This window comes from Ictalurus punctatus, chromosome 1 (assembly GCF_001660625.3).
Source record: "Ictalurus punctatus breed USDA103 chromosome 1, Coco_2.0, whole genome shotgun sequence".
NCBI lineage: Eukaryota > Metazoa > Chordata > Actinopteri > Siluriformes > Ictaluridae > Ictalurus > Ictalurus punctatus.
Window position 1 is genome coordinate 38614068 of NC_030416.2, and position 22044 is coordinate 38636111.

Sequence of the window (22044 nt, forward strand, 5' to 3'; positions counted from 1 at the left end):
AACTTTTATGGTTTGTTCAGATATAATTTTGCAAAACGTCATACTCCATATTCTTTTTGGAGAGAAGCTTTTTAGCTTCCTGTAGCTGCCCGCATCAAATTCAAGGCGTTGATGCTCACCTACAAGACCTTCTCTGGAACAGCACCCTCCTACCTCAACTCTCTACTGAAGGCTTACATTCCCTCACGCAATCTGTGATCAACGAACGATCGATGCTTAGTAGTGCCTACTCTGCGTGGCTCAAGGTCCCTTTCAAGAACGTTCACACTAACTGTTCCTCAGTGGTGGAATGAACTTCCAACCTCAATCCAGGCCGCAGAATCTTTCACCATCTTAAAAAAACAGCTAAAGACCCACCTCTTCTGTCAACACCTAACCAACTCATAAAAAAAAAAATAAATAAATAAAAACCCTTCCTCTGGCAGTTACACCTCTAGTCTGTGCACTTTGCTTTCTTCTGGGATGAAAAGAATGAGTGAGGGAAGAAAGAGTGAAGAGAGAGCAATCAACATTGGATCATCTTCTGCTGACAGAATTCATCTGAAAAAAATACACAAGAATGTGTTCATCTCCATCTCTCTCTCTCTCTCTCTCTCTCTCTCTCACTCTCTCTCTCCCTTTCTTTCTTTCTCTCTCTCTCTCTCTCTCTCTCTCTCTCTCTCTCTCTCTCTCTCTCTCTCTCTCTCTCTCTCTCTCTCTCTCTCTCTCTCTCCGCTCCAGTCGGTCCAGTCGGTCTCTCTGGACATTGCCCATTGCTCAGTGTCCTTCAAGGCATAATGTTATGCACACTGACTGCATCTCTGAGAGAGATGATTCTGTGTAATGGTAAAATGTAATATAATTTCTCCAATAATTCTAAATTAACTCTAAATGATGTTAGTTTAAACATATTAGCACTGATTTACACAATCTATGTAAATCAGATCTATTGGTTACTTCAGTGTGAATATGTATGTGTGTGTGTGTGTGTGTGTGCAAGATATTAGCAAATATAAGTGAGTTATAAGCAAATCCATCAATCCATCCATCCATTTTCTGTAATGCGTATCCTACATAGAGTCGCCGGGAGCCTGGAGCCTATCTGAGGGGACTTGGGGCACAAGGCAGGGGACACCCTGGATGGGGTTTGAGCAAATTCAGTACAAAACAATTATATGATACTGTCCACACCAAGCCTTTGCCCTTTTTATTTTCTTCAGGTCATTTGCTGCCCACAGTTACAAAATACAGAATACAATTCTGAAGCTCCAGTGGGACTGCTCTTTCAGGTGGAGAACTTGTTGGTGGTCTCCTTGCTGTGTGTTGTTGTGATTTAGGGAGTATTCATCACAGGGACCAAGCAACTACAGTCCTGATTAGGGTGATCTACTTTGACATTAGGGTAATAACCAGATGAGTGGTTTACATTAACGTGGAGCTGCCTAAAGGATTGTGGGAACAGATGTGGGAAGTGGTTCTAATAGACTCATGGGAAGTTGTCTAGAGATATTTATAAAGCTTTCCACATCTGTCTCAAGAGATGCCTGCCAGAATTTTTTTGTGAATAGGGCTATAGGATATAGCTTTGCAGTTTTAGCATTACCTGGTCACAAACTGCTCTAGAGACATAGGACAGTCTGGAGGAACTGGCTGTGTCTTGTACAGATCATCAAATGGTCATGATAAGGTGCTAAGCTTTTATCGCTCTAGGTCTGTGGGTGAAAGTGAAGCTGAACTGGGCCTGACAGGAATTTAGAAATTTGACATATATGTCAAGGATGTCGAATGTTTGTAATTAATGAACATGGATAACACCTCTGCTATGTACGGTAATGACTGGTATGGGCTCCAGTTCTTCAATGTAGAGGTCTACATCTGGAGTGGAATCCCATGGCACCCAACAAAAAAGTCATAGGAGTGAACATTTTTACTTGAAAAAGTTGGAGCTGGTGGTTAGAAGAAAGTTAACACAAGAGCATATATGGTGGCCACACTGCACTGCATGATACATTTTCTGATTTAATTAATTAATTCATTCATTCTCAACAACTACTCTATATTGGTCAGGGTTACAGTGGTTTAAATTACTAACTTATATATTCAGAAATAGAATCAACTAGATTTATCAGAAAACATCACAGGCTGGTGCAAACAATAATAATTATGGGAATGGGTTGGATTGGTCAAACTTTTTGTGGAGTGAGTGTCTAAAGGAGCGAGTACTGATCAAAATTCCTGTCGGAATAAGATTAAAAAACAGTCCTCTATACACCTCTAATTCATGGCCCTCATGTATTTTCAGTCTGCGTTTAAGCAGTGAGCGGCATTTTTACAGAGCCAAAGCCATTAACGAATTTACAATAGAAACTGGCAAAGCCCAGAACTGCAATTCCTTAAGGGTATATGGTGGCCATCTGCTGACCACCTTTTCCTTTTCCTTTCCAGATTTGAGAAAAAGTTGTGTCTTGTGAACACTTCGAAGACATGACTATTTCTGTCTACTCTGAAGCATGATGATGTCATCAATGTAATCAATGATACTTTGTTGGCAATGGGTTGGAAAGAAGAGGGGGCACATACTATAGCATATGGCATTAAAGCTGTTCATTATGTTTCTAAAGCTGTGATAAATAAGGAATTCCATATTAGGGTTATATGCATAACATGGAATTTCTCATTCATCACAGCTTCAAAACACTATGAATGAGGAACTCTGTGTTATGCATATTACCATAACATGGACTGCATCCTTTATAGTGCAGAAGGGGAAGTCATATCGATATTTCACAGTCACAGAGTTAAGGCCCCTGTGGTCGATACATAGACGTAAGTGTCCATCATTCTTTTGTACAAAAAAATCATGCTGCGAGCAACAGGGATTCCATCGCCCGTGTCCTAGGAAGTGACAGAGGGTAAGCTGTGCTTAGTGGGGGAGTGCAAGTCTATGGAACAACCCCTGGGGTGATGAAAAGGCATATTCTATGCCTTTAGCCTTACTGAATTCTTCAGCATGATCCTGGTAAACGAGGGGAAATCAGAAACTTTTCACCAGACCAGAGCTTTCAATATGGGAATTCCATTTCCAGCACTAAGTTCTGTTTAGCTCCAGTTCTGTAGTAGAGGCGAAACAGGCTATTTGGCTCTCTCTGACTGTCTGCTTCTCTGTGTGTATCTCTCGGACTGTCTCTCAAGTCTGTCTCTCTCAATTTGTTATTCTCTGTTTGTCTCTCTATATATATGTCCCCCCCCCCCCCCCCCCCTCTCTCTCTTTGGAATACAATTGAAGGAAGGTGTGTGTGACACCAGTCATTAGTTTGGCATATTAACCACAGTTCATTAGCATGAGAGAGGCAGAAACACACACACACAGTTGATGAGTGAAGGAGTGTGTGTATTTGGGAGAGTGATAGTGGATAACACACACACACACAAATGCGCGCAAAGTTCAATGTTGCATTTCATTTCTGGTAAATTACGCCTTTCGCTTACACTTGCCAGCAACAGACCTCATCTCTCTCTCTCTCTCTCTCTCTCTCTCTCTCTCTCTCTCTCTCTCACACACACACACACACACAGATCATTTCTCCTTATTTAGTCATCCAGATACAGTCATCCTTCACCTTAAAGCATCTCTGTCTCTCTTCCTGCCTCACTCTCTCATTTTCATCGCAGTTTATCTGTCATGTCACACTTCATATCGCTCTCACTACCTGTTCACCCTCTATCCATCTTTACCCTTCTTTCTATCTTATTGCTCACCTTTTCCAGATCTCTCTATTTTTATATCTGTCTCCATCTTAGCTGAGATGAGAAAAGAGCGGACTGTTTCTGGGCTTCATACAGACTCACATTGTTGGCTGTGTATGAAATTGAATTGTGTGTGTGTGTGTGTGTGTGTGTGAGAGAGAGAGAGAGAGAGAGAGAGAGAGAGAGAGGGAGGATTGATGTCTGAATGAACGCTTTAGTGTTTTTCTTGTTTCAAGCTTCAGATCTCCCACTCACACATTTTTTAAAAGACCCTCTGATCTGTAATGTCCACGCCAGGTGTGTGTGTGTGTGTGTGTGTGTGTGTGTGTGTGTGTACGCGCACATAGTTAGCATTTTTGGGTTCAAATGTCCCTGTTACAATATGAATATATGACAAATTTGACCATGTTGGAACTTTTGGTTGGTCTCGAGCCAAAAACTAAAAGAGAGAGAGAGAGAAAGAGAGAGAGAGAGAGTGTGTGTGTGTGTGTGTGTGTGTGTGTGTGTGTGTGTGTGTGTGTGTGTAATAATGAACTGAATAAAGTGTGCAATTTTGTGTGTGTGTGTTTGATGATGAAAGACTTCGGGTTTAAAGAAAGAGAGAAAAAAGTGATTCAAGTACTTTGCTGAATCTTTCTTATGATTCCACAATTGCCAGATTCTAACATTCTCAGTGTGGTTGTGTAATATTCACTGTGTTTTGACAATCTTCATTTTTGTTCTAGAAGTTTTAGTGTGGTTCTGTTTTTGTGCAAGTAAATATGGATTTCACTATACTGTGTGTGTGTATAGTGTGTGTATAGTGTGTGTTCAGTATATACATAATGTATATAATGTTTAGACAGTGTGTGTAGAGTTTTTAAAGTGTGTTTAGTGTGTTTAGAGTGTGTATAGTGTGTTTAGAGGTTGTATAATGTATTTAGAGTGTGTATAGCATGTGTATAGTGTGTTTATAGTGTGTATAAGGTGTGTATAGAGTGTTTAGAGTGTGTATCGAGTGTTTAGTGTGTATAGAATGTGTATAGAGTGTGCATACAGTATGCATAAAGTGTTTTATAGAGGGTGTTTAGTGTGTTTATAGTGTGTATAGTGTGTTTAGAGTGTGTTGTGTATTTAGAGTGTGTATAGAGTGTGTATAGAGTGTGTATAGAGTGTTTAGAGTGTGTATAGAGTGTTTAGAGTGTGTATAGACTGTTTATTGTGTGTATAATGTGTATAGAGTGTGTATAGACTGTTTAGTGTGTGTATAATGTGTTTAGAGTGTGCATATAGTGTTTAGAGTGTTTGTATAGTGTGTATAGTGTGTTTAGAGTGTGTATAGTGTGTGTATAGTGTGTTTCGTGTGTTTAGAGGGTGTTTAGTGTGTGCATCAAGTGTGTATAGAGTGTTTAGAGTGTGTGTTGTGTATTTAGAGTGTGTATAGAGTGTTTATAGAGTGTTTAGTGTGTGTATAGAGTGTGTATAGAGCGTTTAGAGTGTGCATCGAGTGTGTATAGAGTGTGTATAGAGTGTTTAGTGTGTGTATAATGTGTATAGAGTGTGTATAGACTGTGTTTAGTGTGTGTATAATGTGTATAGAGTGTGTATAGACTATTTAGTGTGTGTATAATGTGTTTAGAGTGTGTATAGAGTGTTCACTGTGTGTATAGAGAGTGCATAGAGTGTTTAGTGTGCGTATAATGTGTATAGAGTGTGTATAGAGTGTTTAGTGTGTGTATAATGTGTGCATAGCGTGTATATAGAGTGTTTAGAGTGTGCACGGAGTGTGTATAGAGTGTTTATAGACTGTGTATAGAGTGTGTATAGTGTTTAGAATGTGTATAGAGTGTGCGTAGAGTGTGCGTAGTGTGCACAGAGTGTGCATAGAGTGTGCATAGAGTGTGTTTAGAGTGTGTATAGAGTGTGTATAGAGTTTAGAGTGTGTATAGAGGGTGCAGAGTGTGCACAGTGTGTATAGAGTGTGTATAGTGTTTAGAATATGTATAGAGTGTGTATATAGTATGTTTAGTGTGTGCATCGAGTGTGTATAGAGTGTTTAGTGTGTTTATAGTGTGTATAGTGTGTTTAGAGTGTGTATAGAGTGTTTAGTGTGTTTATAGTGTGTATAGTGTGTTTAGAGTGTGTTGTGTATTTAGAGTGTGTATAGAGTGTTTAGTGTGTGCATCGAGTGTGTATAAAGTGTTTAGTGTGTTTATAGTGTGTATAGTGTGTTTAGAGTGTGTATAGAGTGTTTAGTGTGTTTATAGTGTGTATAGTGTGTTTAGAGTGTGTTGTGTATTTAGAGTGTGTATAGAGTGTTTAGTGTGTGCATCGAGTGTGTATAGAGTTTTTAGAGTGTGTATAGAGTGTGCATAGTGTGTTTAGAGTGTTTAGAGTGTGCATAGAGTGTGCATAGAATGTGCATAGATTGTGTATAGTGTTTAGAGTGTGTATGGAGTGTGTATAGAGTGCGTATAGAGTGTGTATAGAGTGTGTATAGTGTGTTTCGAGTGTGCGTAGAGTGTATATAGAGTGTTTAGAATGTGTATAGTGTGTGTGTATAGTGTGTGTATAGAGTGTGTATAGAGTGTATAGAGTGTGCATAGAGTGTGCATAGAATGTGCATAGATTGTGTATAGAGTGTTTAGAGTGTGTATAGAGTGTTAAGATTGTGTCTAGTGTGTTTAGAGTGTGTATAGACTGTTTAGAGTGTGTATACAGTGTGCATAGACTGTGCATAGAGTGTGTATAGAGTGTTTAGAGTGTGTATAGAGTGTTTAAAGTGTGCATAAAGTGTGTATAGAGTGTGTGTTGTGTATTTAGAGTGTGTATAGAGTGTTTAGTGTGTTTATAGAGTGTTTAGTGTGTGTATAGAGTGTGTATAGTGTGTATATAGAGTGTTTAGAGTGTGTATAGAGTGTTTAGAGTGTGCATCGAGTGTGTATAGAGTGGTTAGAGTGTGTATAGAGTGTTGAGAGTATGTATAGCGTGTTTAGAGTGTGCATAGAGTGTGTATAGAGTGTTTAGAGTGGTATTGACTATGTATAGAGTATGTATAGAGTGTGTTTAGAGTGTGCATAGAGTGATTAGAGTGTGTACAGAGTGTGTACAGAGTGAGTATACAGTGTTGAGAGTGTGTATAGGGTGTTTAGTGTGTGTATAGAGTGTGTATAGTGTGTTTAGAGGGTGTTTAGTGTGTGTATAGAGTGTGTATAGAGTGTTTAGTGTGTATAGAATGTGTATAGAGTGTGTATAGATTGTGTATAATGTGTATACAGTGTGTATAGAGTGCGTATAGAGTGTTTAGAGTGTGTATAGAGTCTGTATAGAGTGTTTAGTGTGTTTATAGTGTGTGTAGAGTGTGTATAGAGTATGTATAGGGTGTGTATAGAGTGTGTATAGTGTGTTTCGAGTGTGTGTAGAGTGTATATAGAGTGTTTAGAATGTGTATAGTGTGTGTGTATAGAGTGTGTATAGAGTGTTTATAGTTTGTATAGTGTGTGTATAGAGTGTGTATAGAGTGTATAGAGTGTTTAGAGTGTGTATAGTGTGTATATAGAGTGTTTAGAGTGTGTATAGAGTGTTTAGAGTGTGTATAGAGTGTTTAGAGTGTGTATAGTGTGTATAGTGTGTGTATAGAGTGTGTATAGAGTGTTTAGAGTGTTTAGAGTGTGTTTAGAGTGTGTTTAGAGTGTGTATAGAGTGTGTATACAGTGCCAAAATGACACTTAAATAAAAACTTCTAAAAAGAGTAGGAATGATAAATGTGGATAGAAACAGTGTATGTAGTAGAGAATGATGTAGCGAATGTGTGTTGCAGTGTATTCTGAGATCGTGTGTGATTGGCTGTTGTTCTTCTGAATCCATTTGTTGACAAGATTTAGAAATTCCTTTAAAGTGTGGATTAGAACATATGGAAGTAAACGTATACATTGCAGATGTGTATATCATGTCACACCACTCTGCTAGTGATTGTGATTGGTCAGAAGGGGTTGATTAATGCTCTATAACAGCAGCTCTGACAATAGTGCCGCTGCACATTGTCAGACTTGAACATTGGACGTATTTTTACATGTGTGTAATTGTTGACATGGGGAAGTTTTCTGTAAGGAGGCACTTACGGAGGGCAGTGTTGGCTTAGCGGTTAAGTCTCTGGGTTACTGATTGGAAGGGCGGGGGTTCAAGCCCCAGCACTGCCAAGCTGCCACTGTTGGGCCCTTGAGCACGGCCCTTAACCCTCTCTACTCCGGGGGCGCTGTATCATGGCTGACCCTGCATTCTGACCCCAGCTTCCTGACAAGCTGGGGTATGTGAAGAAAAGAATTTCACTGTGCTCTACTGTATATGTGACCAATAAAGACTCATTATCTGATATCTTCAGGAAAGAGGATTTTTTACACTTTGCGATAACATGACAAGCTGTGTTTTTAACTAACTAACTAACTTGTTTCACCAGCACCTGTAAATGCATAATATATAACCAGTCATTGGTTGAGCGCCAGGACTACATGTGTGAACCCTCGCACAGGGTTAAGTATTCATACTTACACTTAATATGAGCACGTCCTCTAGGAGGCACTGTTACATGGACTCCACCAGAAGTTACTGAATTAGTGAAGAAGAGCCAAAAACAACGAGAGTTCCACGGAATAATAAATAGAAGATGAATAATAAATAGAAGATAGCACAGGCTTCATTTTGTTTTGAAAAGTGCTGGGAAAAAAGAAACCTCGAGTGATTAATTATAAACTGAGTGACTTCTCACTGAAAGCGTTTGTGAAGTGTATGACTCGTCTGTACTCAGCAGTCTCAGCGGCTCTCGTATCAAAGCACTTCAGTACAACTAATGTTTAAATCCACAGTTCTGTCCCTCACTGACTGACGAAGCTTTAGTGTTTATTGTTATCACGTTGCTGTGGTATACACACCTACACTGTGTTTATTACGAGTGTGTTAGAAGAACACGTGTGATCCTGCAAAATTAAACTGGACATTATAATGAACTACAGCCGTTATAGCTATAGCCTCACACGTTATTTCCCATATTTATATTTACACAAGATCATGATTGTAGTTTTCTGTAAATAAATCCATTACACAGTAATGTGATCATATCACTGTGTGTGAAGGAAGCATGAAACACAGGGGAAACTTGCTCTGGTCATTTACACTCGCTGTTCAGTGTGAGAGTTTTATCAGAGAGGAGAAGTGTTTATTAAAGACACCAGTCTGAGACACTAACAGAGTCAATATGTTTAAAACTGAGATTTATACACAGCATGCTTCATCCTTTTCTGTCATGAGCTGTTTTGAGGTTTATAACGGACTACACTTTCGGAAAGCAGCTTCAGAGCACGAGCTCGTCTATAGAAAACAGAAAAGTTCTGGATGCTGCATGGAAAAATTAGATTGTTTACACTTTGGGTTTACTTTTAACAATATTATTCTGATTTCAACAATAATCTAAATTTGATTACACCCACGAAAGAAATTCCACAATGTTTAATCAAACCGTTTCTGTCTACATAACGGACACACTTCTCCGCCATCCAATCAGCGTTCGCCCCAAGACAGCGACGAACAGACACACAACATGTAGTTAATTTGTGTTAGGACTGCACACTAGCATGTCTCTGCATGCCACGTTTACCCATGATCCCCCTCTCTGTGTCGCAATGCAAAGACGCATATACTTGTTAACGCAGAAGTATAGACTTGCCATAACTTCACTTCAGCATTGATTATCTTATAACTATACCAGCAACACACACACAGGGGTTTATTCCTCATATAGCACATGCCTAAACTCACAATAATGAACGTGTTCCTCAGTCAGTCTGTGAATTCTGTAACTCCTGTTTCATGGACAGAACAGCGCATATATGCAGCTACTGCAAGCTGTCCTTCTGAGTTGTGTCAATCTTAAGGTCAGTTTGTATTTTTAAAGATGCACTTCCCCTCCAACTGCATGTGCAGGAGTAAAAGTGGCCTCTTGCTTGCATTGATATTCAGCACACATACACTCGCACATCAAACACACACACAGACGCAGTGACAAGTCTTAAGTGAGGCTCTTTAGTGCACTTTCACGCTTTGTCACTCTTCCTGTAGCTGTGTGAGTCTCAAATTCAATTCTATCATCTGTTTTAAACATTTAAACCTGATGAACTTTTAACTGAATTGGTGCTCTTTACTCTCTGAAATCTCACAGGACAATAACAATTACCTAAACGTACCATATAATGCAATATAATATAATATAATATAATATAATATAATATAATATAATATAATATATATGAGTGTTGACTTCACATTGTTATATATATTACATTTGGTGATGCACTGTGTATATATATATATATATATATATATATATATATATATATATATATATATATATATATATATATATATATATATATATATATATGAAATATTAATTCCTTTTACAGGACCTTGCAAACAAAAATTCCTGAAGCAAAGAATTGTGGGAGTGTCCTGAACCACTGCTGCAGACACCACACCAACAAACATAACAGACTCCACCGACTGCCCTAGATCTGCTGTCTGACTGGTCTACTGCCAACCTTCTTTTCCTTTCAGGTACTTTGTATCATCTGCAACATGAAAGACATTTGTGAGCTTCTATTGGTCTGTTGGTTGGTGGGAGTGGCTTCAATGATTCCAGACACCACAGCCCACGATACAAACCCCTTCTCTGCGCAAGCATCATCCACTGACCCCTGCTACAGCGAATCAGGTTCCGCCCGCTACTGTATTCCAGAGTTCGTTAACGCAGCATTCGGTCAGGAAGTGACCGTATCGAGCACCTGTGGCCGTCGCAACTGTGAGCACACCTACCTGACAGATCTAAACTCTGCCCAGAACCTCACCTGCTGGCAGTCGGAGATGCTTCGGTCCATGCCGTTTAACGTCACACTGACACTTTCACTAGGAAAGAAATTTGAAATCACTTACATTAGTTTACATTTCTGTTCTGAGAAACCGGATTCCATGGCTATTTATAAAAGCATGGACTATGGACGTAGCTGGACACCATTTCAATTTTATTCTTCTCAGTGCCGGCGTGTTTATGATCGCCCGAACAGGGCGGAAATCACCAAACTCAATGAGCAGGAGCCACTGTGCATGGAAATGCCCAACAGTGCTGACTCCAGCAATGCCATCCTCGTGTTCAGTACTCTGGATGGACGACCTTCAAGAACAAACTTTGTCTCCAGCCCTGTTCTCCAGGATTGGATCACTGTTACTGACATACGTGTAACATTTAACCGCCCGAAAATGAACAAAGACATGCGAGAACCCGCCTACTTTTATGCAATGTCAGATTTCCAGGTGGGCGGCAGATGTAAGTGTAATGGCCATGCCCACAGATGTATGAGGGACAAAGATGGGATGATGGTCTGTGACTGCAAACACAACACGGAAGGATCCGAGTGCGACCGATGCAAACCGTTCCACTATGATCGTCCATGGCAGCGTGCCACGCCCAAAGACGCTAACGAGTGTCTGCGTGAGTCCCAACACAAACACATATATATAAACACATCCATATACATATACAGATGTTTATACATTTTCCCACACACTCCCCTTCAGTTAGTAAAGCAATGAATGTAATTCAATTTCATTTAATTCCTGTTTCAACTGGTTGTTGAGCATACAGAGAGAGAGAGAGAGAGAGAGAGAGAGAGAGAGAGAGACAGACAGAAAGGACAACTGAACCCTACGGTACAGAGACCAAACTCCACAGTGTGTTTAATTACGTGAACAGATCCAAAGGTTAATGAATTAATTAAACAATCCAATTAAACCCTGCTGTGCAATTTTGATGAAACAAACGCAGTGACCTCCTGTGTGTGTGTGTGTGGCGGGGATGCTTTGATCATATTAACAAGGCTAATTAGATTGAGTAGCTTCATTAATTATAATTCTTCAAAGAAATTCTCTCTCTCTCTCTCTTTCTCTCTCTGATGCACACACACACACCTCATAAAGAGTTTATTAAAGTAAAGAATATGACAATAACAAGAGAGACTTTGAACTATTGATGTGTGAACAGAGACAAATGCTTTCAGCTGTTTATGTGTGCATTTGTAAAAATAATAATGTTTGTCTCACACACACACACACACACACACACACACACACACACACACACACACACACACACACACACACCTCTACCTGCAGGCGGTTTGCAGTAACCTCAGCCTGTTGACTTTAGCTCTATTACACTACCGTTTTCTGTAGAATTCCTCTATAAGAACTAACTTCTTTCAAATAGTACAAAAGTTTCATTATTTAAAAAAATATAAAATTGTATTCATTGGAAAATGACTGTAGTATAAGAGGAATTATGTGCTGTTACAGGAAAATAATCAACTTTGGACTGGTTAAAAGTACATTGTATTGTTTCTGGGTTTTTTTCTGGGGTCTGTGACGATATAAAACAGGATTTCTACCATGTGATCAGTCATTGTTTCTCAGGTGACTTTGCTCAATGACAGTACTTATGTCCAAACTAAATTGAAAATAATGAACGAGTGTATTTTCCTATTGGAGAGGTTTCATAGCAGGAAATAAACTACATGGTTATGCTTAAAGAAGTGTGGAAAGTTAGTTTTTTTTATGTTACTGAAGAGGCAGGGCAAGATTGGAATATTTTTAATGCTTTAAATTAATGCACACTTAACTAACATTATTTACTATATTATCATTAACAATATTTTAACTTGAGCATTAAAACACCATCAGTAATGTTAGCAAAATAATTAACCATGTTTGCAAGTAATGTTTAAATGTTAGCTAACTACACAAGCATTAAATAATCTAATCTACAGTGTTGTGAAAAAGTGTTTTTCCCCTTCTGATTTTCTGAATTTGTGCACACCTAATAATGCAAAAAAGGGACCCTGAGGGAAAACACAACAATGTTATAAACTATTTATGTATTTATTAAGAAAAGATATTCAACAACCAGTCCCCCTGTGTGAAAAAATGTTTGCCCCTACCTAAGTTATTGATTAGTGTCTCAAAGATTCATGGAGGAATTTTGTTCCGCTCCTCCTTGCAGAACTGCTTCAGCTCAGTGACAGTTGTAGGCCTCTGAGCATGAACTGCGTGTTTCAGGTCCTGCCACAACATTTCAGTAGGATTTAGGTCTGTATGTTTTTGACTAGGCCATTCCAAGTGTTTAAATGTATTATTTTGTACCATTATGAGGTAGACCTGCTTGTGTGATTATTGTCTTGTTGCATGACCCAATTGTGCTACAGCTTCAACTCTTGGACAGATGACCTGGCATTCTTTTGAAGTTTTCTCTGATACAGAGCAGAATTGATAACTCTCTCAACAAGAGCAAGGTGTCCAGGTTTTGATGCAGCAAAGCAGCGTGGTTCTGACTGTAGTTCAGTGGATCCCTGGAGCCTTGGAATTGGCTTTGTAACCTTTTCCCGACTGATAAGCATCCACTTTTATTCCTGAGGTTTTCAGGAATCTCTCTTCTCTGCGGTTTAAAGGGCCAAAGGTAAATTTAGATTGGACAGGGCTGTCCCAAATCAAGGCTGAAGCACTCACAATTAACCCTTCAATATGTTTGCATTTTGGTGGTGCATACACCTTTTCACACCTGAAGATTGCATAATTGACACCTTGCACACCAAAGACATGAAAGATGTACCAAACTTTTCTGTCAATTTACCTGCCAGACTTTATCTATATGCTTCTGCAATCCACAGCATAATCAGACTAAATATAATGTGGAAAATGTGCACGAATTCAGGAATTCAGACACAGGGCAAACACTTTCTTTTTCCCGGCACTGTAAAAATAAATCCAGGTGAAAAAGCCTAACTTAATGGTGCATTCAATTGAAGCTCAGAATTTCTGAACTCTGACTAGGCAAATTCACAAGAACCACAACAACAACAACAATAACAATAACAAAAACCTCCTCCAACTTGGAATTCCTACTCAGAAACTCAGGATGGTTTCCTCAACCCCGCGTTTTGGTAGTGACGTCTCAGCATTAGCAGTAAACAGGTGGCTGTGGATCAGGTGGTAGAGCGGGTTGTCCACTAATCATAGGGTTGGTGGTTCGATTCCCGGCCCACATGACTCCACATACCGAAGTGTCCTTGGGCAAGACACTGAACCCCAAGTTGCTCCCGATGGCAAGTTAGCGCCTTGCATGCAGCTCTGCTACCACTGGTGTGTGTGATAGTGTGTGAATGAGACACAGTGTAAAGTGCTTTGGATAAGTGTGCCATTTACCATTTAAACAGAGCTTGTTGTGAAACAAAGATGAACATGAAAGCATTAAAATGACATAATTCTGAATTCCAATTTCCTAATTCCTAGTCAAATGCAGAATAAACCTTTGGCTAAACTCGGGTCAGTGAAATTCAAGAAGCACTAGTCTCTGAGAGGACTAGTTTGGCCATAGTGTTGTTTATGTAACTGTAAACAAGTAACCTGTAGATATTAATGAATGACCAAACAAATAACCTCAATCACACATTCGTGGAAAAAAAGGAATACAGACCCTCTGAAATTGGTGAGGCCAATTCATTGATTTTGCTATACACTGAAGACATTTGGGTTTGAGATCAAAAGATGGAGATAAGATGATAGAAATGCAACTGAATATTAAGTGTTATTAACTTTAAGGCTATCTGTTCCTATACTTTTGCTCACCTAAAAATTAGGTGGTCTGCCACAAAAAGTGTCATATTCTAAGTTGTTTAACACATTTAGATGTAAATATCAGGAAAGTGACGCTGACCTCTTACTCGCAGTAACTGCATAACTCCTGCGACTCACTGACACCAAACTGCTGGTTTCTTCTTCTGTGAAGCTTCTCCAGGTTTCTCCTGCAGCTTCTGTCAGTAGTTGTTTGTTTCGGGGGGTTTCTCCCTTCAGTCTCCTCTTCAGGAGGTGAGATGCTGATCAGTTGGGTGAAGGTCTGGTGATTGACTTGTCCAGTCTTAAACCTTCCACTTTTCCCCTGATGAAGATCTCTTCTGATCTCAAACCCAAACATCTTCAGTGTATAGAAAAACAATAGAATTGGCCTTATGAATTCAATCCATGTAGCCATGTAAATGTGTCCAATCCTGAATTCTCTCTCTCTCTCTCTCTCTCTCTCTCTCTCTCTCTCTCTCTCTCTCTCTCTCTCTCTCCTGTGTGTAGCATGTAACTGTAATCTACATGCACGGCGCTGCAGGTTTAACATGGAGTTGTATAAGTTATCAGGACGAAAGAGTGGAGGCGTGTGTATGAACTGCAGACACAACACAGCTGGACGACACTGTCACTACTGCAAAGAGGGCTACTACAGAGACATGAGCCGACCAATCACACACCGCAAAGCCTGCACAGGTAACCGTGTGTGTGTGTGTGTGTGTGTGTGTCATTGTTAAGGTGACATTGATGCTCAGTATTATCAGCATTCCTGAGCAATTCCACAAATTCACCACATTCTTAGGTTTCAAGCACAGTGCACCTGACTGATCACACACACACACACACACACACACACACACACACATGTGCATCTTCTTTTTCACAAAGAATGTGATATGTACAGCTAATACTATGTCATCTGCAGTGAAGTATACTGTAGAAATGATGTGCAATTGGCTAGGTGTGTACAGAAAGAAAAGTACTTGTATAGGTTCTGTACAGTTGTGTATGTGTTTGTGTGTTTGTGATGATGTCAGATGTCGGAAGCGTACCTGTTTCTGTACAGGTGTGTGTGTCGGAGTAAGGGATGAGCTAAAAGAATGTAAGCATATCAGCATATATCACATCCGATCTTTAAAATAAAACAAACTTTTCTGCATTACCTCATGAACCAAGTGTGTGTACTGGTACAAATGCTATGGGGCACATACAGGACCAGACAGGCACCACTAACACAAGCTTTTGAGCTTTCTGCCTGATCCTGCACATGAGAACGTGCCAACTACACACACACACACACACACACACACACACACATACACACACACACACACATTAAATACCTTTTAATAAGTGTGAAGAAAATGACAAATGAACAAGCAACTAATGCCAAGCAATCTCTCTCTCTCTCTCTCTTATTCTCTGTTTCTCTTTGATTCCCTGACTCTCTCTTTCTCTCTCTGACTCTCTTATTCTCTCTCTCTCTCTCTCTCTCTCTCTCTCTCTCTCTCTCTCTCTCTCTCTCATTCTCTGTCTCTCTGACTCTCTATCTTTAGCTTGTGACTGCCACCCGGTGGGAGCTGCAGGTAAGACGTGTAATCAGACATCTGGTCAGTGTCAGTGTAAAGACGGAGTGACTGGTCTCACCTGTAATCGTTGCGCTAAAGGCTACCAGCAGAGCCGCTCACCTGTAGCCCCCTGCATCAGTGAGTCACTGTGTGCATATGTGTTTGTCTCTCTTCTTCACCATATATAACCCTAACCAGTGCTCTGTCTTTTCTCTCTGTTCTCCCCATTCCTCAGAGATTCCTGCTATTCATCCAACAGCAATAGTGAGCAGTACAGAAGGACCTGCAGGTTAGCGCACACACACACACACACACAGACACACACACACACACACAGATACTTATGGGTTAGTTATTCTCAAGCTGAGGAAGAAAGGAATCAAGACAGAGGAGGAGTCGCAATTTGTTATTGTCAAAAGAAAGAGAAGGTATACGTGTGTGTGTGTTTTCAGGAGCCATTCTTCTGGGTCAATGAGCAATTCACACACTCTTCCACATGAGAAGTCTCTGTAACTCACTCCACACACACACACACACACACACACACAGACACACACACACACACACACACACACACACACAAAATAAAGAAATACCAACAACTGCTCACCCTCTAGAGTATTACAACTGATGTAAATGGAAGAAAAGTACGTGTGTGTGTGTATGCATGCGTGTGTGTGTGAGAGTGTGTGCGTGTGCGTGTGCGTGCATGTATCTTAACCTTACAGTATGTACAAACTTCTCAAACCTCTTCACAATATACACTTCACAATTTTCCACACATTTTTGCACATTTTATACTCAAACATTACACATTTAAATGGTACAGCTGGATTCTATGACTTTTTCTGACAGATTATTACAGTTAACTTCCAGAATAGTGGGGACCTATGTGGTACCAACATTCTAGAATCTTTAAGCTGAGTTCCTGAATGCTGTAGCAGACTTCTCGGATGTTGACTGAGCTCCAGGATGTTGTAAATACGTTGCTAGACACCTGTTATAGCTAAGTTCCAGAATTTCATAGATGAGTTGTAGAAATCTGTGATCTGATGTTCTAACTGAATTTTTTTTTTTTTTTTTTGTATTAATTCTAGTTGGGTTTTAGAATACTGTGTATGAGTTCTACTGTATAATAATGTTGCTTCCTTGGATAGCTTTAGGGCTACAATAGTTTAGCATTCAAGTATCAATCAATGAACAGTTAATAATTTCAACAAAACAGACTTCATGTAGAAACTGTAATGAATTTCCTGTTTACACAACTGCACTATTTGACCATGTAGTATTAGCACATTTATAGAAGGGGTGTATTTATTTATAATCGCACTATCCGGTGTCACCCAGATGAGGACGGGTTCCCTTTTGAGTCTGGTTCCTCTCAAGGTTCCTTCCTCATATCGTCTCTGAGTTTTTCCTCACCACCGTCACCTCTGACTGCTCATTAGGGATAAATTCATACATTTCTAGAGTTCTAGAATGTCAGATGAGTTTTAAAAAATCTGTGATCTAATGTTCTAGTTGAATTTTAATAACAGCTATAGCTGAATTTTAGAATATATTAGTGGAAATCTACAATTTTGTAGCGGAGTTCTTAATATCATAGATGAGTTCTTGAACTCTGTCATATAATCATGTAGCTGAGTTTTACTCATAGTTATAGCTGAGTAATGGAATGTTTTAGGTGAGTTCTACAATAGCTGTAGACGAGTTCTGGAATATTGTAGTCGAGTTGTATATTTTCATAACTGAGTTCTGGAATGTTCTACCTGAGGGTCTGCAGTGCTTTTTCTGTGTTCTACAGTTTGGTAACCGAGTTCTAGAATGCAGTGTTGAACTAAAGTAAATGTAAAAGTTAATGTAAATGTGAAACTAAATTACTAAATGTAAAGTAAATGTTCAACTAAATTACATAATCTGCAGAGAAACACGGGACCGTTGTGACATACTGTGGTTCTGTTGAGTAAAATGTGTGTGTGTGTTCCATTTCTCCAGACTGCGAGTCCTACTGCAAACCAGCCAAGGGCAACCTGAAGATCAACACAAAGAAATACTGCAAGAAAGACTATGGTACAAAAACAAACCCGACACAAACACTGAACACTAAACACTATTAAGATTAAACACCATGTTTCAGAAACTTTACACACTCCTCTAAAATATTCATAAATAAAAAATGTACAATTCTATAATAATAAAAAAAATAAGACAAAGAAGAAGATCGATACTTGTAGGGTCAGCTGCTTAAATTTCTGAGCTTTACATTGAGATTATTAAAATCCCTGATGTGTAGTTCACACCTCTGCAGTTTCCAAATGTTTCTTGAGTAGAAGTGTCTGAGACGGAGTTTCTAGACCACTGCCTTAAACATAAACACTGGCCTTTATACCAGAAAAAAAATGCAGAGAAAAAAAACAGAGAAGATGCAGACTGAAGAAGTAAATTGTGTTTTTTTTTTTTTTCTTTCCTGTCAAATGTAATACGATGTAAAACAAAACAAAACAAAAAGACTAATAAAATGACATATCATCTTCACATTCATCTTATCACTGCTCCTCCATTGAGCTAATATCAGGGGAAAAACCCGCGTAAGGTCCGAATCCTGTGTAACTGAGACACAGCCCTGTTTTAGACAACCTCGGCCCCTGTGTGTGTAACTCACATAACTTCTCAATAGCGCTTACGTCTGCAGCTACGTCTGAGATCTAAATACTGATGTGTAATTTTAATATTAAAAAGTATTATAAAGACTGACACTCTGTTCTGTGTGTGTGTGTGTTTGAGCAGCCGTCCTGGTGAGTGTGTTGGACATGGAGACTGTGGGTGACTGGGCAAAGTTCTCCGTCAGCTTGGTGTCAGTGTATAAGAGCCGAGAGCCACTGAAGAGAGGCGAAAACACGCTGTGGGTGCACATGAAGGATTTGGCGTGTAAATGTCCACGCATTCACATGGGGAAACGCTTCCTCATCCTGGGATCGGGCGGGGTCGGTGCCAGTGCAGAGAGGGTGGGGCTTACCGCAGATAAAAACAGCCTGGTCATACAGTGGAGAGACATCTGGACTCGACGCCTGCGCAAGTTCCAGCGCAGGGAGAAAAAGGGAAAATGCAGTGCTGCGGAACACAACCCTGAAGCCTGACCTTTGCCCTCGTGTGTGTGTAGACTGTTGGTCAGCCTTTTGAAGGGACCATTAAAAAGAACAAGACTCATGCAGGAACCTTTATTATTTAACACACACACATACACTCATACACACAGGTGCCCTCGGTTTTCAAGCCTCAAACATGCATCATTATCATTATCATCATCATTCTTATGGGACTGAAGAACTTTCAAAGTGTGTGTGTGTGTGTGTGTGTGTGTGTGTGTGTGTGTGTGTGTGTGTGTGTGTGTGTTATATACAGTGTGCTAGAGTGAGATTCATTAACAGTAGATCCCTCGTTCTCTTAACCACCTTCACACACTGACCTGCTGTGGTTAACGATCTTCTGCATTCTCAGGAACATTCTGGAACATCTTTAGCTGAACTCTAGGACACCTTTTTGAAATAACCTGTTTCCCAAAAATTTTTGAATGTCACAATGTGAGATGTGTTCTAGAACGTCTTTAGAATGCCAACTGTGCTATAACACCAGCTGAATTTTAAGACACTCAGACCTAGACATAATTTACCTGCTAGTGTTCTAGAGCACTTCTCCAAGGTTGGCTAAATTGTTGTAAACATTCAAACACCTGCTGAGAATTGTAGAGCATGTTTAGAATGCCAACTGTGTTCTAGAGCACCAACTGAATTCAAGGACACTTTCCAAAATGTCAACTGATACTTTTAGCTACAAGACATTTGCTATGTCAACTGATTTCTATAACAGTTTCTAAACAGCCAATTAAGTCCTAAAACACCTTCAGAGACGGAGGTGTTCCTAAAACACCTTCAGAGACGGAGGTGTTCCTAAAACATATTCAGAACATGGGTTATTTGAATATTAAAGTATTTCAACGTTCACCTCAGTGCTAAAATTTTAGCTGAGTTTTAGAACATGTTTTGAACATAAACCAAGTTTTAGAACACATTTAAAGCATCACATGGGGTCTAGAGTACCTTTTAAAGGTCACTGAGGTTCTACAAGACTTTTGAAAAGTCCGTAGAGGTCTACAACACTTTTGTGAATGTCAGATGAGATCTCTTATGAAGTAATCAGGGTTCTAGAGCACTTGATTGTCATCTAGGTTCTACAATGGTTTGGGAACGTCAATTGAGTTCTAGCTCATGTTAAAACTGAGGACCAGCATACCTTTTGCCATCTAAATTCTACATCAGTTGTTGTTATGTTGTCAGCTGAGTTCTAGAATGCTTTTCAAATGTCATCTGTTCTAGAACCCTTTTCGAAATAACCTCAGTTGTAAAACACAAACATCAGCTAGCTTGTTGAAAACATTCAAATGTCTAGCTGTAGAAGCTCTAGAACAGTTTTTAAATGTCAGCTGAATTCTAGCACACTTTCAGATATTCAGTGTATTTCTAGAACTGCAGTTGGTTCTAGATTTCCTTCCTTCTTCACACACAGCAGGAACACACACATAACTTATGTGAAATCTATTAAATGTTTCTGGAAGGAACCTGAGCTACATTACTATTGGACTGTTCTGTATGTTTGTTTCCTGATTGGCCAGTGAGTTCCTGTTGCCTGGTGACATCCACCTGCACTGGCGCTGTAAATATGGACAACTGTATCTTTGTTGTGTTTGTTGTTATAAAGTGACTGACCGTACAGAGAGAAAGTGTCACTCTCCTCACTCTGTGTGTGTGTGTGTGTGTGTGTGTGTGTGTGTGTGTGTGTGTGTGTGTGTGTGTGTGTGTGTGTGTGTGGTGACACACTTCCTTCCATCTCACTATTTTCACTGCCATGACCACTGACTGTTTAATCCCACACAACAATAAATTATTAGTTAAATATCTGTGGGTTTTTTGTTCTTTTTGCTGTGTGTATGTGTGTGTGTGTGTTTGTTTGTTTGTGTGTTTTTGTGAGTGTTTGTGTGTTTTTGCATGTGCGTGTGAGTGTTTGTGTGTGCTGTTTGTGTGCTTTTGTCTTTGTGTGTGTGTGTGTTTGTGGAGGGGTGTTTGTGTGTTTGTTTGCGTTTGTTTGTGTGTTTGTTTGCGTTTGTTTGTGTGTTTTTGTGTGTATTTTCATGCAGTACCTTTAAGCACAAATGCCTCTTGGAGCCAATCAACTGGGATTCAACACAGCATCATTGAGAGAGAGAGAGAGAGAGAGAGAGAGAGAGAGAGAGAGAGAGAGAGAGAGAGAGAGAGAGGAAAGTGGTATTTAGAGAGGACTGGAAGCAATTTGGTGCTTGAATTTAATACAAATTCCACACCACACCTTTGGCCCGTACGTACACACACACACACACACACACACACACACACACACACACACACACACACACACACACACACACACACCTCCATGCCACTAGATAATAGTTAGCATAGCACACCAGTAACACTGATTTCAGCCTCAAAACCACAATTCAGTTCCCATCACAGGACAGAGAAGTTAGTGACTTTTTGTTTACGTAACATGTTTGTGTAGTTTGTTGCAGGGACAGTTCGTCAGATGTCAGTAACGTCCTGATTCTGTGACAGGAAGTGGTTACTGATGGAGTTTGTAACCATTTTGAAGCTGTTTAGTCTGGGACTATGAGTCTTGCGTTCTGGTTATAAGCGAATAGCATTAATGCATCAGAAGTGTGTGAGTTTATCATATATTGTACATGTGTAATACTTATTTAACATATATTACACCACACAACTGTTCTGGACTGTGATTGGTCAGAAGGAGTAGATTAAATCTCTATAACAGCAGCTCTGACAGTAGTGCAGGTTTATATTAATGCTCATGTTGTTAGTGTTTCTATAAATGGATTTTTTTTTAAATGTGTGTAATCATGGATACTGCTACAGACAAAGAGGAGGTGGGTTGAACTGGCAGGTAACGTGTGATGATTCTCACCTGTGTCTTATTACTACCAGTCTACTTATGTGTTACACACACACACACA

The 22044-nt window shown here is 39.7% G+C and overlaps 1 protein-coding gene across 3 annotated transcripts in view; it reads left to right on the forward strand.

Annotated features, from left to right (window-relative positions):
* ntn2 (netrin 2) overlaps positions 1-20938 on the forward strand; it is a 25026-nt gene extending 4088 nt beyond the window's left edge. The window contains exons 2-8 of one of the 3 annotated variants that reach the window (XM_047158921.2): positions 10161-11242; positions 14923-15111; positions 15482-15517; positions 15972-16121; positions 16219-16272; positions 17979-18053; positions 18771-20938. In XM_047158921.2, coding sequence (XP_047014877.1) covers positions 10333-11242; positions 14923-15111; positions 15482-15517; positions 15972-16121; positions 16219-16272; positions 17979-18053; positions 18771-19120 — 1764 coding nt within the window. In that variant the 5' untranslated portion in view covers positions 10161-10332 and the 3' untranslated portion in view covers positions 19121-20938. The remainder of the gene's footprint in view (positions 1-10160; positions 11243-14922; positions 15112-15481; positions 15518-15971; positions 16122-16218; positions 16273-17978; positions 18054-18770) is intronic. The other 2 variants (XM_047158923.2, XM_017484540.3) reach the window with 2 other exon arrangements.
* The last annotated feature ends 1106 nt before the right edge of the window (positions 20939-22044 follow it).